Below are 14,962 nucleotides of genomic sequence, written 5' to 3' on the forward strand. Positions count from 1 at the left end.
CAGCAAGCCCTATCCTTTAGTACGCTCTTTTAAAGCTTCCCTTTTGTTTGGTGTACCCGTTCTTAGTTGTTCTTGTTTGTTTGCTTGCTTGTATGATTTGCTTGTATGATTTCGGCCCGATGCTTGTGTGACGTTAGAAGGAGCGTGATCCAAGAGCTTTGAAGATTTAGAGTTTCAAGAACAAGAGTTGAAGACTCTGAGCAGGTATTCTCTAAAAGAAAGGCAAGTATTTCCTTGATCATGCTTTTATCCTAATAATCACAATAAATATAACTTTTTCTTTATATGCATGCATGTGTCCTAATTTTGATGAATCCTAATTAAGGATATGCCTAGTCTTTATGATCATTCCTTGTCAACCTGTGTTTTACCTTTATGTTGGGTAGCTATTACTTAGTTGCTATATCTGGTTCTGGTTTGTGAATAATATATGACCATGATGACAGCAATGATGAAGTTACACCTGTTTTATCCATGTTCATACTCTTTGTGCTGTTAATCACAAGATCATATATTTTAATCGGAACATGGAGAACCACCCAGGAAAATAGTGCAACCATAATCCTATATAGCTCTGGTCTTGGCTGATTAATTAGATACTCTAGCTTGTGATGATCTTACCGAAAGGGCAAGAGGAGAGTGCGCTGATGGGGTATAGCCCGGTCCTCTTGGAGGCTTTGTTTATGGTCCTTGGCTAAGGTACCACCTTATTAGGGAGGGTTATGACCACTGCGGCATGAAATCTTAGCGGATTGTCATAAGTTAGGGAATCTTTGTAAATACCTCGTAGTGAATCCCTTGCCACTCACCTCGGAAGTGTTTAAGAGGCTAGCAACCTCGAGCAAATTGGGAGACACGAATTGTGGGTAAAGTGTACAATCTCTGCAGAGTGAAAACTAATATATCAGCCGTGCTCACGGTTACGAGCGGCTTGGACCATCACATGATAATTGAATTTGAAGATGAATTAAATCGTGGACCATGTTTATGGTTATGGTTGGTTATACTATATCTCTCCTATCTCTTTAATGTATGTTTTGGTATGAACTTATATCTTAGTAATCAGGTGCTAATAAAATTTGACCAACTAAAATTGCTTATCGCAGTAAGCAAGTTAGCCTTTCCTTGATTTTGGGCTTCATGTCATATAATTTCCAACACTTGCTGAGTACCAACCATAAGTGTACTCACACTTGTTATAATTGCTGCTCAGAGTAGAAAGTGATGTGAAGTCTTTTGAACATGATGCTGAGTTCTAGGCTTGCGCAACCCCCGGTCGATTGCCTGTGAAGTTTGGAGTATTTGTTTCCAGGATAAGCTATATAACTCTGATAATTTTTATAGTCTTTTAATTCTCTTTTCGTGATACTATTGCTGATTATTCACTGATAAAGTCTCTATATGTATGGAACTTGATCCTGATATACATATAGTTATGCATTTGGTTTTATCCTTAAAATCGGGTGTGACAACGCCCCCTTTCCTCCCCTTCCTCTCTCGCCGCCAGGTAGGACCTGCCGTCGGGCCCATTCCCCACCTCGCGCCGCGCTAAGACTTGAGCCCGAGTCTGGCCGAGGCACGCCTCCCCGCACCACCTGGGCGCGCACGCAAAGGGCCCCGGCCGTTGCCCCTATTTAAGGCATCGCCCCCGCGCCCTTGACCCCATCGATCCGCAGCCGCCGCCTTTCGCCTCTAAGCCCAAGCAGTGCTGCCACCTCCGCTCGAGCTTGGCCGCGCCTTCGAACCCACCACCTCGCCGCTCCTTTGTCACCGCGAGCTGCCGCCGGAGGTTTGCCTTCGGGTAAGGATCCTCATCGGCCTCTTTCCCCTCTTCTTTCCCCTCCCTCGCCACGGCAATTGCTCGCTGGAACAATAGTGCCAACCGCTGCCGCCGTGCGCCCTTCCCCGGCCGCCACACCGCCCTCTCGACCTCCCCATCGGGTTCCCCCTCACCCCCCTGGTCCTTCCCGTCCAATCCGTGCTCGAAACGAGCCCTGGGCAGCCATTTTCGGCCAAGTCCGGCGACCTTGCCGTTGCATGCCGGCGCGAAACCCACCGCCGACAGCCCTGCGCCACAGCCCGAGCCGCCCTGCACGCCACCAGCTGTCGGATCTAGATCCCACAGTCTAGATTAGATCTAGACCGGGGTCAAACAGCCCAGTACCAACCAACCCTAGAAGTTTTTGCAACAGAGCCCCTTGGTTTTACGAAGATCAACCCGCAGTCCATGCTAGTCCAAAATTATTTGCAAAACGATCCTTTTTCTTCTATTTTGACCACTGGACTTTTCTAAAATCTAATCCGTTGTTCAAATCTCTTTGTTTTTCAAATCTAAACCCTAGATTTTAGATTTATTTATGTTTTAGCCCTCAGTTTCTTCATCTGAGCTCTTTTAGTTTCAAATCTTTTAAAAATAAGCCCCTGGAACCATCTTTTATCCATAATTTCTCCGTTTTAACTCCGTTGTCATTGATTCTTGCGCTCACGCGATCCTTGCGACACGTACAGTAGCTTTGTCTTTTATTCTATTTACATTATCGGTGTACTATTTCTTATTTATTGTACTTTCTTGCTTGTATGTACGTGTGTGATGCGATAGATGGTGCGCGGCAGTTCAAGGATCCGCAAGACCAAGGCTTTGAAGATGCCCCTGAGCAGCAGCAGTCTTTGTGGAAGGCAAATGCCATATTGCGGTCCTAATAAATTTTGATATACACACATTTACTTTATATGCATGCATGTGTCTATAACATGATGGATCCCAAAACTAAGGACATGCCTAGTTTTCTTCTGTACTTACTTGATTAAACCTGGATTGTTTACTTTTAGTTGTAGCTATGCTAGTTGCTTATCCACTTAGGCTATGGTTGGCTAACTTGAAAAAAATGCAATACTTGTTTACTTCATGTTCTGAAATACTTTATGGTGATAACTATAAGATCATATGCTTTAATTGGAACATGGAGAACCACCTAATAGTGCAACCACAATACTACATGGCTCTGATCTTGGCTAATTAATTAGAAAATTTAGCTTATGATAATCTTACCGAAAGGGCAAGAGGGGTTGCTGTCAGACCCGGGGCCACGGGACTGGACGCATAACGTAGTTTAAAGAGATTTAGGAGATTAAGTCCGTCTTATCTCTTATTTATCTTATTTATCTCTTATTTATCGCTTTTAAATAGGAGATAAGGCTAACCGATATAGAAGGAATCTACTCGAGATATGTTCTGGTACGGTTCCTTAGCTGGTGTTGATTAGTATTTTTGTAACCCTGATCTCTCGGATATATAAGGGAAGACAGGGACCCCTCTCAAAACAGAAGGTCTCCAGATCATTCTACACCAAAGGCAATACAAACCACCATACAGGACGTAGGGTATTACGCACTTTGCGGCCCGAACCTGTCTAAACTTTTTGTTCCTTGCACCTTCGAGTTACTGATCTCGGCGCCTCCTCACCCAAAACACCGGCAGCTGGCGCGCCAGGTAGGGGAGCGCATCGAAGATCTACTGGCGAACTCGATGGCATCTTTCTAGTTCACCAGGTGGCGGATTGCTACCTTCATGCATGAGCATCGGCGGATCAATTCATCGAGTTCGAGATCGGATCCTTCAGCGAATGGCTACATCGACCTCAACTACTCGGCTCGACTTCACCTCGCGCTGCAACGTCGATGCACCGCGGCTGTCGACCTCGACGACCCGGTTCAACTTCAGCTTGTGCCGCAATATCCGCGCGCAGCAGTGATGAGTCCGACTACTTCAACTTCGCGAGGATGATCGGCGGCCTGCCGACGACTACATCAACTACTCTCCTCGACTTGAAAACTAGTCGAAATCGACTCCGACTAGTCGAGCTTCATCAACAAACCGTCACAGCTCCATCAACGAGCTCCACGGCTTCGTCGATATTCGTCCATGAATCAAGCTAAGTGATTTACATTTTCCGACTTGTCTTCACAGGATTGGCTACCTTTTTGGGTACGCCTCTCGACGGGCATGAAACCCTCGGGGGCTACGCCGTGATCGACTACTCCTGGGATGCTAGACCGACAGCCACAGTTTTGGTGCACCGAGTACTGGAGGCTCTGCCACAGACTTAATGCACCGAGTGCTGGCGGCTTTGCCATGGTCTTAGGACACTGACTATGGAGCCTACGCCACAAGGTTGTGTTCTGAGTGCTAGAGGTTTCATGAGACTACACCCTATGGAAGTATAGATCTTTGCGTGTTGCCACACACGCTCTCGCCGACTACTTATGCGTGTACATCTCTCGATGGGTACGAAACCCTCCAGAGCTACACATCGCCGACTACTTTATGCGCACCGCACATCCTCTTTGTCACATGATGACTTTTTTTGTCTTCTCTTAACGGTTGCTAAAGTACTCGGGTAGCACACGCCTTAATTCGTGAAACCTCGACTCTTCTGTAAGCCTATGCTCCTACGCATGCATGCGGCTAAGCTCCCTACGCTATGGTCTACGGCCATCAGGGATCAGGTGCTTAAACATAACAGGCTAACTGCCCGGGGAAATTACATGGCCTAGCAAGAGCAAGACGCGAAATTTTTACACCGAATAAATTTTGGTTCCTTCATATTATTACTGAGTACTACTCGGTATCTTCGTATTATGCTACATAATGTATGCATTATCTTTTTTCAGATCAAGCTTCAGCAACAACCCTCCAGGCAACACGGCGTGCCATCACAGTACCGCTAGTTCCCAGGCTCGGGGGCTGGGCGATGCACACTACTCGACATGGCTCCTTGGCTCTCCTAGCTCGTAAGCTCGGGGGCTGGACACCGCAAAACTACTCGAAGACGACTTATATGAAGACTGAGAGTTTAGAAGAAACTCTAAGTCACTGCGCGGTTAAATAAACCAGCGGGAGGCTTAATTTCACTATGCAGAAGGCGAAGAATTCTTCTTGGGATTTCAGAGTAACACCAATGCCACGATTCTTGGATCCTTTTTCTCAAACCTGGGAGATTTGGATTCAAGACTCGGGGGCTATGGGGTACATGGCATCGACTACTTATTTTCGAATTTATTTGAAGAGTGAGTAAGGAAGATTCAAGTCTGAATTGACCCTCAGCCTGATTCTTCGATTCAACCTAAGGCTCGGGGGCTACTCCATATGGAGTGCGATTTTTCAATCGCACACCATATTAAAAATATAATTCGGGCATGAGCACCTCATAGCTTCGATGCAGCCAAGCAGGTACTCGAAGAAGGACTTCAAGACGGAGCTTCAAAGAAGCCGAAGACTGCTTCGAAAGTACTCAATAAGTCTGCAGTACTCAGCTACAAAGAGCTCGGGGGCTTGTCAGACCTGGAACCACGGGACTGGGCGCATAACGTAGTTTAAAGAGGTTTAGGAGATTAAGTCCGTCTTATCTCTTATTTATCTTATTTATCTCTTATTTATCCCGTTTAAATAGGAGATAAGGCTAACCGATATAAAAGAAATCTACTCGAGATATGTTCTGGTACGGTTCCTTAGCTGGTGTTGATTAGTATTTTTGTAACCCTGGTCTCTCGGATATATAAGGGAGGATAGGGACCCCTCTCAAAACAGAAGGTCTCCAGATCATTCTACACCAAAGGCAATACAAACCACCATACAGGATGTAGGGTATTACGCACTTTGCGGCCCGAACCTGTCTAAGCTTTATGTTCCTTTTCCTTTGGGTTCTAGTTTGAGAACCACTTGTTTTTTCAAAAAAGGGATTTGGCTCAGGATTGCCCATTTTTCATTCCAGGGTTTCTCTGAATTTGGAAGTTACCACTTAGCAGGTTTCCATACCAAGGCTCAATACAATCAAGTCCGTAGCGTCTACCGATTTCGCCATATCCCCATTTTCCTTTTCTTTGAAACCAGGATTCCTTGTATAATTTCATCCATCTCTTAGTTTTTTTTGAATCATTGAATTGATTATTCGACGTAGTCTAGCAGCTCATCTCTATTTGAGAGAGCCCGCTCGCTTATTGCAATTCAGAATTGAATTGATTCTATCGTTGATATATTTGCAATTCAATCGGAATGAATATATCCAAAAGTTTTTCTCTCTCCCGCCTTCCTCCTTCCTTTTTTAGAGTATTCAAAATCATACTATAACGCTTGATATTCATTCTTTGTTTTCTAATCTGAATTAGAAATTTCATTTGTTATGATTCTATCTTCTCCTTAGTGAACTATTTATCCTTAAATTATTAACAAATAAAAAAACAAAATATCTCAAATCAAAAATGTATATAATGATCGAATGAAAATGCTAATCTCTTGGCATTTTCTCTTTATTATAATATTCATATATATTCTTCTTTTATATGTATTAGATTATTCGTCCGAGCCATATCAAATTGAAAATATCTGAAATCAAATTCAATATAGAATTTGGAATAGATTCTATTAGAATAGAAAAATCCATTTGCGAATTAGAGAAATAAAAAGAAAGTTCAATAAATTCTAGAATCCTATTTAAGAATATCATTTAGTTAAGCATATCAAGCTAATTTTCTCTTTATGAAATTCTAGTATTTTTTTTACTAATTCTTTTACTAATTCTAAGTAGGACTTCCAATTTCGAACTAGTTAATAACTAAGATTAATAATTAAGATCTGACATTTTACAGATTCCCTATATATATTTCTATTTGTTACACTATTTCTGTTATGTAAGCCCACTTAGCTCAGAGGTTAGAGCATCGCATTTGTAATGCGAGGGTCATCGGTTCAAATCCGGTAGTCGGCTTTTTTCTCTATCGATGTTCCATGAACAAGAATTTTTCTTTTTCTCTAAATTAAATGGGGAAGCCAGGGTCTTTTATGTCGTTCTACCTTACAATTTTGCTAGATACAAAGCATAAAAATAAATAATATATATACAAAAAATCCGGATGTTGATGAAATTCCATTTTTTGTGGTACTTCATTTTTTGTGGTACTTTTAGTAGATTTTACTCTGCTTATCCTTTAGTTTAATTCAGTTTGAATTTCGATGTATTTTGTAATGTAAATAGAATGAAATTTATTGTGTAAAATGAAATTTCAATAAAAAAAAGGAGTCTTCATGTCCCGTTATCGAGGGCCTCGTTTAAAAAAAATACGCCGTCTGGGAGCTTTACCAGGACTCACTAGAAAAACGCCTAAATCCGGAAGTAATCAGAAAAAGAAATTCCATTCTGGGAAAAAAGAGCAATATCGTATTCGTCTTCAAGAAAAACAGAAATTGTGTTTTCATTATGGTCTGACAGAACGCCAATTACTTAGATATGTACATATCGCTGGAAAAGCAAAAAGATCCACAGGTCAGGTTTTACTACAATTACTTGAAATGCGTTTGGATAATATACTTTTTCGATTGGGTATGGCTTCAACCATTCCTGGGGCCCGGCAATTAGTTAACCATAGACATATTTTAGTTAATGGTCGTATAGTTGATATACCAAGTTTTCGTTGCAAACCCCGAGATATTATTACTACGAAGGATAACCAACGATCAAAACGTCTGGTTCAAAATTCTATTGCTTCATCCGATCCGGGCAAATTGCCAAAGCATTTGACGGTTGACACATTGCAATATAAAGGACTAGTAAAAAAAATTCTAGATAGGAAGTGGGTCGGTCTCAAAGTAAATGAGTTGTTAGTTGTAGAATATTACTCTCGCCAGACTTGAACTTAACGAAAAAAAGGAAAGGTTCATAGAATTTTTTTCCCCTTCCCCTTTCCCCGAACTAAATTGACCTAAGGCTCTTAATTCGTATTTTCCTGTTCACCTAGCAGAAATAGATTAAACCTAGGATCCTTTTTTCTTTTTTGTTATTTCCTCGATGTTTATTTTACATACCACAGTAATTTGCTATAGAGAATTTCTATTAAATAAAGGTATTATTGCTGGAATAAATTGTTATTTAATTTGATACATTGTGATTGCTAACATTGATGAATTAAGAGAAACGGAAAGAGAGGGATTCGAACCCTCGGTAAACAAAAGTCTACATAGCAGTTCCAATGCTACGCCTTGAACCGCTCGGCCATCTCTCCTCCATAATCTTATTATGGAAAATAAACTGAGTGAATAGCGAGTTTTCGTATTCCTGCAGTACAGCCACAACGGCTCGGGGATTCCACGGCTCTATGGGAAAAATTCCTTTTCATCTAAGTGGAAGGATCCAGTATTTTTTTTTACTAGGAATTCTGCTCCCTCGAAAAGTTTTTCTTTGGGGAAAACAAAAATAAAAAGAGAATGGAAGAATTCTTCTTATTCCATAAGAAAATAAAGGAACCCTAGAATTCTATTTGCATAAGGTACGTTACGCCATACAATCTAAATATAAAAAAGGGTATGGGGCAATTAATGACTTTGAAAACGCAAAATAGCTGATGAGAGAAGTTGTTGTTGAGAAATAGGAAAGTGGAATGAAATCTAGTCTTAGTCAAATATTTCATATCTCTTCTTGTCCAAACAGAAGGAAAAGAAGACAATTTGAGCGGAGCGGAAAACCCATACCTCTCTTATCCATTTAGAGCATATGTCGATTTATAAGAATCGAATGTTTTGTTTTTATGTTATTTTGTGATAGAATGAAAAGAATTCTATATAGAATGGTTGGGAATTATGCCTAGATCCCGTATAAATGGAAATTTCATTGATAAGACCTCCTCGATTGTAGCCAATATTTTATTGCAAATAATTCCGACAACCTCCGGGGAAAAAAGGGCATTTACTTATTATAGAGATGGTGCGATTTGACTCTTTTTTTTCTTTTTTTTAGCCCTACCTACATCTCATTCTTACGAGAAAGAGAGGGGGTTCGCATAGAGAGAAGAAAATTTGTAAAGGAAACCCACGCTTGGGGAAGGTGAGGTGAACTAACAATTCCTTCCGTCGTGTATCCTCGATTGATGTGGCCTCAGATGCTTCAATTGTAGATTGGAGTATTGAGCGAAAGGTTACACCTACAGGATAGGTTCTGTATTACAGGCCAATCTGACTCTACTAGTACCAATAGGCAGCATAGGGGAGAAAAGCACTACACCTCGAAATAGGAATCAACAAGAGAAAAACTTTGTTAGAAATTAGCCCTTTCCTGATTGGTATCAGGGTTGGGAAGAATGGTTAGGATAGCAAACAACCATCAGGTTTGTACTTTGGATACCCTTAGAACCATCAAAGGTCGTTGAAGTGGCTAATTCCTCTAAATAGGAGGCGTTGAGAACAAAGAAATTCTTGGAGCTTTCCTCTAGCATTAATAGAATTCATTGGTATTAAGAAAAACCTCTTGGGGGAAGGTTGGCTAGAGATTTCTTGGAAAAATACCAGCCCCCTTCGGTCCATAATGAGATGGGACTAATTCTATTTTTATTCTATAGATTTTTCGCTTAGTACTATGTACAGAAGGGAGAAGCCGTATGAGATGAAAACCTCATGTACGGTTTTGGAACGGAGATTTTTTGAATTGAATAGAATGAACGACCGTAACGGATGTTGGCTCAATCCGAAGGAAATTATGCGGAAGCTTTGCAGAATTATTATGAAGCTACGCGACTAGAAATTGATCCCTATGATCGAAGTTATATACTATATAACATAGGCCTTATACACACAAGCAATGGAGAGCATACAAAGGCTTTGGAATATTACTTCCGGGCGCTAGAACGAAACCCCTTCTTACCGCAAGCTTTTAATAATATGGCCGTGATCTGTCATTACGTGCGACTATCTCCACTATAGAAAGAAGAAAAAAAAGAAAGGAGGAAATTTTCTAGTAAATACTAGAAAAAAGGGCTTTCTACATAGGGATCGTCAAAACAACGATTTTACCCTATCAGCTGTAGGAAGGAAGGACACTTCATGAGAATCAAAATAGGAAGAAAGTAGAGCCTATACTACTCTATGGATAAAGCTGAAATTGATAGAGAAAACACCGTAAAGATCAATTAGTGAGCAACTGGGTCGATACAACTAAAAAAAACTGCTTCATTATACCACGATATGGGACAAAATTTAGGAATCCGCTTATGTAATAAAGCCGATCCACTAAGGGATTAAGCAGCGGTGTAGTATCAGATCCCAAAGATAGTAAGTTCTTTTTTCTTTTCTATGGGAAAAAGTCTTTTTCGAGGATTCTATAGAAATTTCATATATGAAAGAAACGAAACCGAGATAGTTACCTTTCAGAAAATTGGAACGAAGGATATAGGTCTATCTATGCTTCATTCTTCTGAAGGTGGGAGAAAAGATCAAACTGATTATTGATCAAAATTAGGGTTTGAAACTTAGGTAATTAACTTCTTCTGCTTAACCCAAGAAGAAATTGGATTGATTTTTGAGAAATCGAATTCAGTTAATATAGGGGAAATTCAGATAGCAATTTCTGAGCCGTATGAGGTAGGAAACTCTCAAGTACGGTTCTAGGGGAAGGAACTGCCTATTCCGACCGAGGAGAACAGGCCATTTTACAGGGCGATTCGGAAATTGCGGAAGCTTGGTTTGATCAAGCTGCTGAGTATTGGAAACAAGCTATAGCGCTTACTCCGGGAAATTATATTGAAGCACAGAACTGGTTGAAGATTACGAAGCGCTTTGAATTTGAATAAGACCACTCTCCATTTCCATAAAATGGGTGGTTTGGTTGTTGATCCATTAATCAAATAATTTAGGTAAGAAGATCAAATCAAGAATTTCATTATATCCCTTTCTTCTGCCTTCGATTTTATATCATATTTCATAAGGATAAATAAGAGGGATAGGCTCTGGAACAAAAGTAATAAAGCACATAAAAGGCGGCAATTTAAATATTCCTACCTAATATATAAGGACGGTCTTATTAATAATTCTAATGAGTTATCTTGGAATTTGGAATCGCATAAAAAAATCTATATTATGCTCACTCAAGGAAAGTAGATGTAAATAGGGGCTTATACCCTCAAAAAAATACAGTAGCTTCTTAAATTAAAACGTAAAGAAAAATATTTTTTTGTTACGTCGGGAAATAATTTTCCAGAAGAACCAATGTCCGTTAGGCACCTAATCCTTATGTCATAATAGATCCAAACACTTGCCTCGGATTGACTTCAATATATAATTGCTCCAGTGAATAACTAAAAAAAAATAGAAGGACGGTAGATAGTAAAGAAAAGGACTAATCATAATATCTATCTTTCAAAGATTCAATAAAAAGACAGTTGGCGGGTCTCTTTGTATGTCTTGTCCGGAAAGAGGAGGACTTAATGATTATTCGTTCGCCGGAACCAGAAGTTAAAATTGTTGTCTCCTCAGCCAAAACTTACCACCTTGGGTATATCCCTCGGTGGGCAGCCGGTAAAACACCGACAGTTGCATCGTCGGGGTATAGCTCGGTCCTCTTGAGGTTATGATATGATCCTAATTAAAGTGTCTTCCTCATTAGGGAGAGTTATGATCAGTTTGACTTGAAACCTTAGTGGATTGTCATAAGTTAGGGAATCTTTGTAAAGGTCTCGTAGTTAATCCTTGCCACTCACCTCGGAAGTGTTTAAGAGCTTTGCAAATCCGGACATCAAGGGAAACATGAGTTGTGGGTAAAGTGTACAACCTGTGCAGAGTTTAAACTGATATATTAGCCGTGCTCACGATTAATAGCGGCTTGGACCCTCACATGATTATTGAACTTGAAGATGATCTAAATTGATGTTCTTTATTTATGTTGTTGATACTTATCTCTTTTACTTACTTAAGGGTTAATGGTATATACTTACACTTAGTTAATGCTTGCTAAATAAAATTTGATTTAACGCAATCAAACCATGTCAGTTATTCCTTGGAATTGGCCTTGCATGTCATATAATTTACTCCACTTACTGAGTACCAAATATTAGTGTACTCACGCTTGATTTTTTAAAATAAATGCTGCTCAGAACAAAATAATTGTCCAGATTTCCCTGAAGAGTTCGTGGAGTTTTAGGCGTATGTCCCCCAATCATCTGCCTATGAAGATGAAGTTTCGGTACTAGTTAAAGACGTTTGTATGTTTGCTTAAGATTAAAATTTTCGGTCATATAATAAAGTACTTTAATACTATCTTTTGTTATGATATTTTTTCGGGTATACGGTTGTATCATCTATCATATATTCATATATATATATATATATATATATGTATATGTATATATAACCTTGATCCTGGCGCACATATGATATGCATTCGGTTTTATTTCCAAAACCGGGTGTGACAGTTTCGGGTATACACTTGTATCGTTTATCATATGTGTGTGAACTTGATCTTGACGCACATATAAAAGGAATTCGGTTTCTTTCTAAAACTGGATGCGATACTGTAGCACTGGAATGATCTCTGAAAGGAGACAAGCTGGGTATGCAGATAGGCTGATGGCTGGTTTGTTATATGGACTGCATGCAACCTAAACTGTCGCCTGAAACAGAGCCAGTATCTATCCCCAGATCATTAACAATGTTTACAGTAGTTATGCGGCAATTATTTGTGGCATTTCTTTGGTGCTCCTGGAGTGTTTACAATGTTTACTACTAAGGGGAAGCAAGGTAACTACTGTAGCTGCAGGAGAACTATATGGTCCAGGGAGTTCTAAAACCAAGAGTAGAGGAAATGGTTTTGGAGAGACGATGTGTCGCTTTTGTAGGAAAACTGTTGACTATTCCAAAAAACTGTAGAACTGATCTTTTCGAAGACACAGCTACCTGCTCTCCACACGACTGCATATGGCAGTTTGTTTAGTCTTCGCAAAAGAAAATCTGGCAGTTTAGGCACCAGCAGTGATGGAGAAATTTCTGAAAACATTGGTCCTACCTCCTTTTCATTCAGATGTTGCGATCATAGGGACCATCCCAGTTGGTTGCAAGTGGGCATCTATAGACTAAGTCCGCGTGTGCAGCTAAAGAGTTGACTCTCGAGTCCACCATTAGGCATTAGCCCAAGCTCCTAAAGTGAAGGATCAAGGGGCTGCTGCGTCTGCCTGGCCGTGCAAATGGACGAGCCGCCATCGAACAGCAGGCCTCAACAGCTTCTCAGGCGATGGCGCCAGACCGCCTTTGTTGTGAATGCTGGCCGGCGCTTCAGATATCCTTGGTCCGGAGTGCCCAATGTCGACCATCGCCTGGTTCATGTGAGCACGGATTACCACACTTCCCTTCCCCAACACGAAGACTTCAGTTATCGTTTATCTCACCGTAACTGAAGTTTGCTCTTGTTGTTCTTCTTTGCAAAGTCTGATCAAACGGGTGCTGATCAGGAGAGAGATCTCGAAGAAAACTGTCCGGCCAAGCCTTCCCCAAAAGATCTTGCTCGTTTGCTGTCCAGAAGCGTTCTTGTCAACCAGATCAAGCACCTACCCCAACTACTTCGTGCGGTGGGATCTTCCTCTTCAGATATATAAGACTCAGCTTATTTTACCTAATAATCTTCCTTTATTATTACTTTGTTCTCCGCTTTGCTTATGTTTAATTTGTTGTCTGATCCGGAGTAAGCACATACAGGTCGTTCAGGGGACCCCACAAGATAAGCAGCAGCAGAAACGTTGCTCCAAGTACTCGCAGAAAGCTCTCCTGTTCGCGATCACCACGTTCGTGGCGTACCTTGGTTCTTCATCATCAGCGTCGTCTTCCACCGGAAACACGGCCTTCAGGATCGCCATGGCGGCCTTCTTCATCGCGATCTCCATTGACCTCATCTCCGCAACGAGGACGCCAAAGTGGGGCTGCGCCTGCTTGGTCTACCTCTCGTGGTTCCTTCTGGTGCTGCTGTCATACCTCCTGCTCGTCTCGTTCCACAGGGACTACTGCTACGCCATCATCCTCGTGCCTCTCCTGGTCCTCGCGGCAGCTCTCCTTCAATGCAAACTACGCCCCAGTGTAACGCAGCAAAACACCACCAGCGACTCCGGTGATCAAGATCTTGACACGGATGACGACGCCGATCAAGATCTCGAGAACATCTTTGATTGGTCGGCAGGTATCGTCAACTGTGGCGGCCTCATCAGCATGATCTTGGGGCACTACATGTACATGGTAGGGCCGAACCACCTCAAGGAAGCAAGCGTCATCGGGTTCTTGTTCTTCTTCACAGTTGTGCTGGGGCTTTACCTGATGATGGTAACGACTGTAAAAAATGTGGCGCTAACTCCCTATGTAGGGCACCTCACCTGCTTGCTGAACATTTTGCTTGTCTGCACGCTTATCGCAACCTTGATCCATGGAGTATGGCTTTCAAGGAATGATTCACATGTTTAAAGTAATAGTTTTTCAATCGATTATCATAATTATTACTCCACCCTTCCAAATTATTGGTCGTTTTATTTTTCTATATATTTATCTAGACATAGCGTATATCTAGATGTACAATAAATATTATTTACCTAGAAAAATTGAAACGAGGAGTACTACGTGTATCATATATTACAACTTCTGGAGTAAGAACAAGGTCTCAGATATCTGCTATTGGGTGTACCGTGTATGTGCTGTGTGGGCGTTAATAATCTGTTCTTGACCTGTGTTTCTGTCTGATGTGTTTCTTGACCTGCCATGTTCCTATGCTGTTTATCGAAGAACTTTATCCCTGAGCGGCTGTACATCCTAAAATTGAAATCACTGCGGTCACCGAATAGTTAATTTTCTATGGTTGGGTGTAACTGTGATATTTTGTTGTGGTTCTTTACATAGATTGAAGAAATAAAAATGATATTAGTATATTCTTTGTAAAAATATTTTCTATAACATAAAATAACTATTTAAGATATAATCGAACTTAGACAAATGGACTTACGCTTGTCATAGGAGGAAGATGAAGTATTTTACCCAAGATATTTTGCATGTTGCTCTGCCATACCCAGCTACCATTGCCACTACGAACAAAGTCTGTTTTGTGTTTTCTACGGATCGATGTCAATAGTGTGCTGTCTCTTTGCCCGTTCCATCACATCGTCTCAAATGTTGCGG

General features: G+C 41.0%; 1 protein-coding gene and 2 non-coding genes across 7 annotated transcripts; 2 read left to right on the forward strand and 1 right to left on the reverse strand.

Moving 5' to 3' along the window:
- Nucleotides 1–6,691: 6,691 nt before the first annotated feature.
- TRNAT-UGU lies at nt 6,692–6,764 on the forward strand. Its single transcript has one exon. It is a non-coding gene; the product is annotated as a tRNA-Thr (tRNA).
- A 1,204-nt stretch (nt 6,765–7,968) lies between these two features.
- Nucleotides 7,969–8,055, reverse strand: TRNAS-GGA. The gene has a single exon. It is a non-coding gene; the product is annotated as a tRNA-Ser (tRNA).
- A 4,851-nt stretch (nt 8,056–12,906) lies between these two features.
- LOC112896260 lies at nt 12,907–14,413 on the forward strand. 5 transcript variants are annotated; one of them, XM_025964182.1, is made up of 3 exons: nt 12,907–13,134; nt 13,237–13,719; nt 13,801–14,413. In XM_025964182.1, exons 1-3 carry the CDS (start codon nt 13,070–13,072, stop codon nt 14,255–14,257), a joined length of 1,005 nt encoding a protein of 334 aa, XP_025819967.1. In that variant the 5' UTR covers nt 12,907–13,069; the 3' UTR covers nt 14,258–14,413. The 5 variants fall into 5 exon arrangements, with proteins under 5 accessions (XP_025819967.1, XP_025819965.1, XP_025819966.1 ...); XM_025964180.1 differs by having other exon boundaries at nt 13,237–13,377; nt 13,505–14,413; XM_025964181.1 differs by having other exon boundaries at nt 13,261–13,377; nt 13,505–14,413.
- The last annotated feature ends 549 nt before the right edge of the window (nt 14,414–14,962 follow it).

Source organism: Panicum hallii, chromosome 6, assembly GCF_002211085.1.
Source record: "Panicum hallii strain FIL2 chromosome 6, PHallii_v3.1, whole genome shotgun sequence".
Lineage (NCBI taxonomy): Eukaryota > Viridiplantae > Streptophyta > Magnoliopsida > Poales > Poaceae > Panicum > Panicum hallii.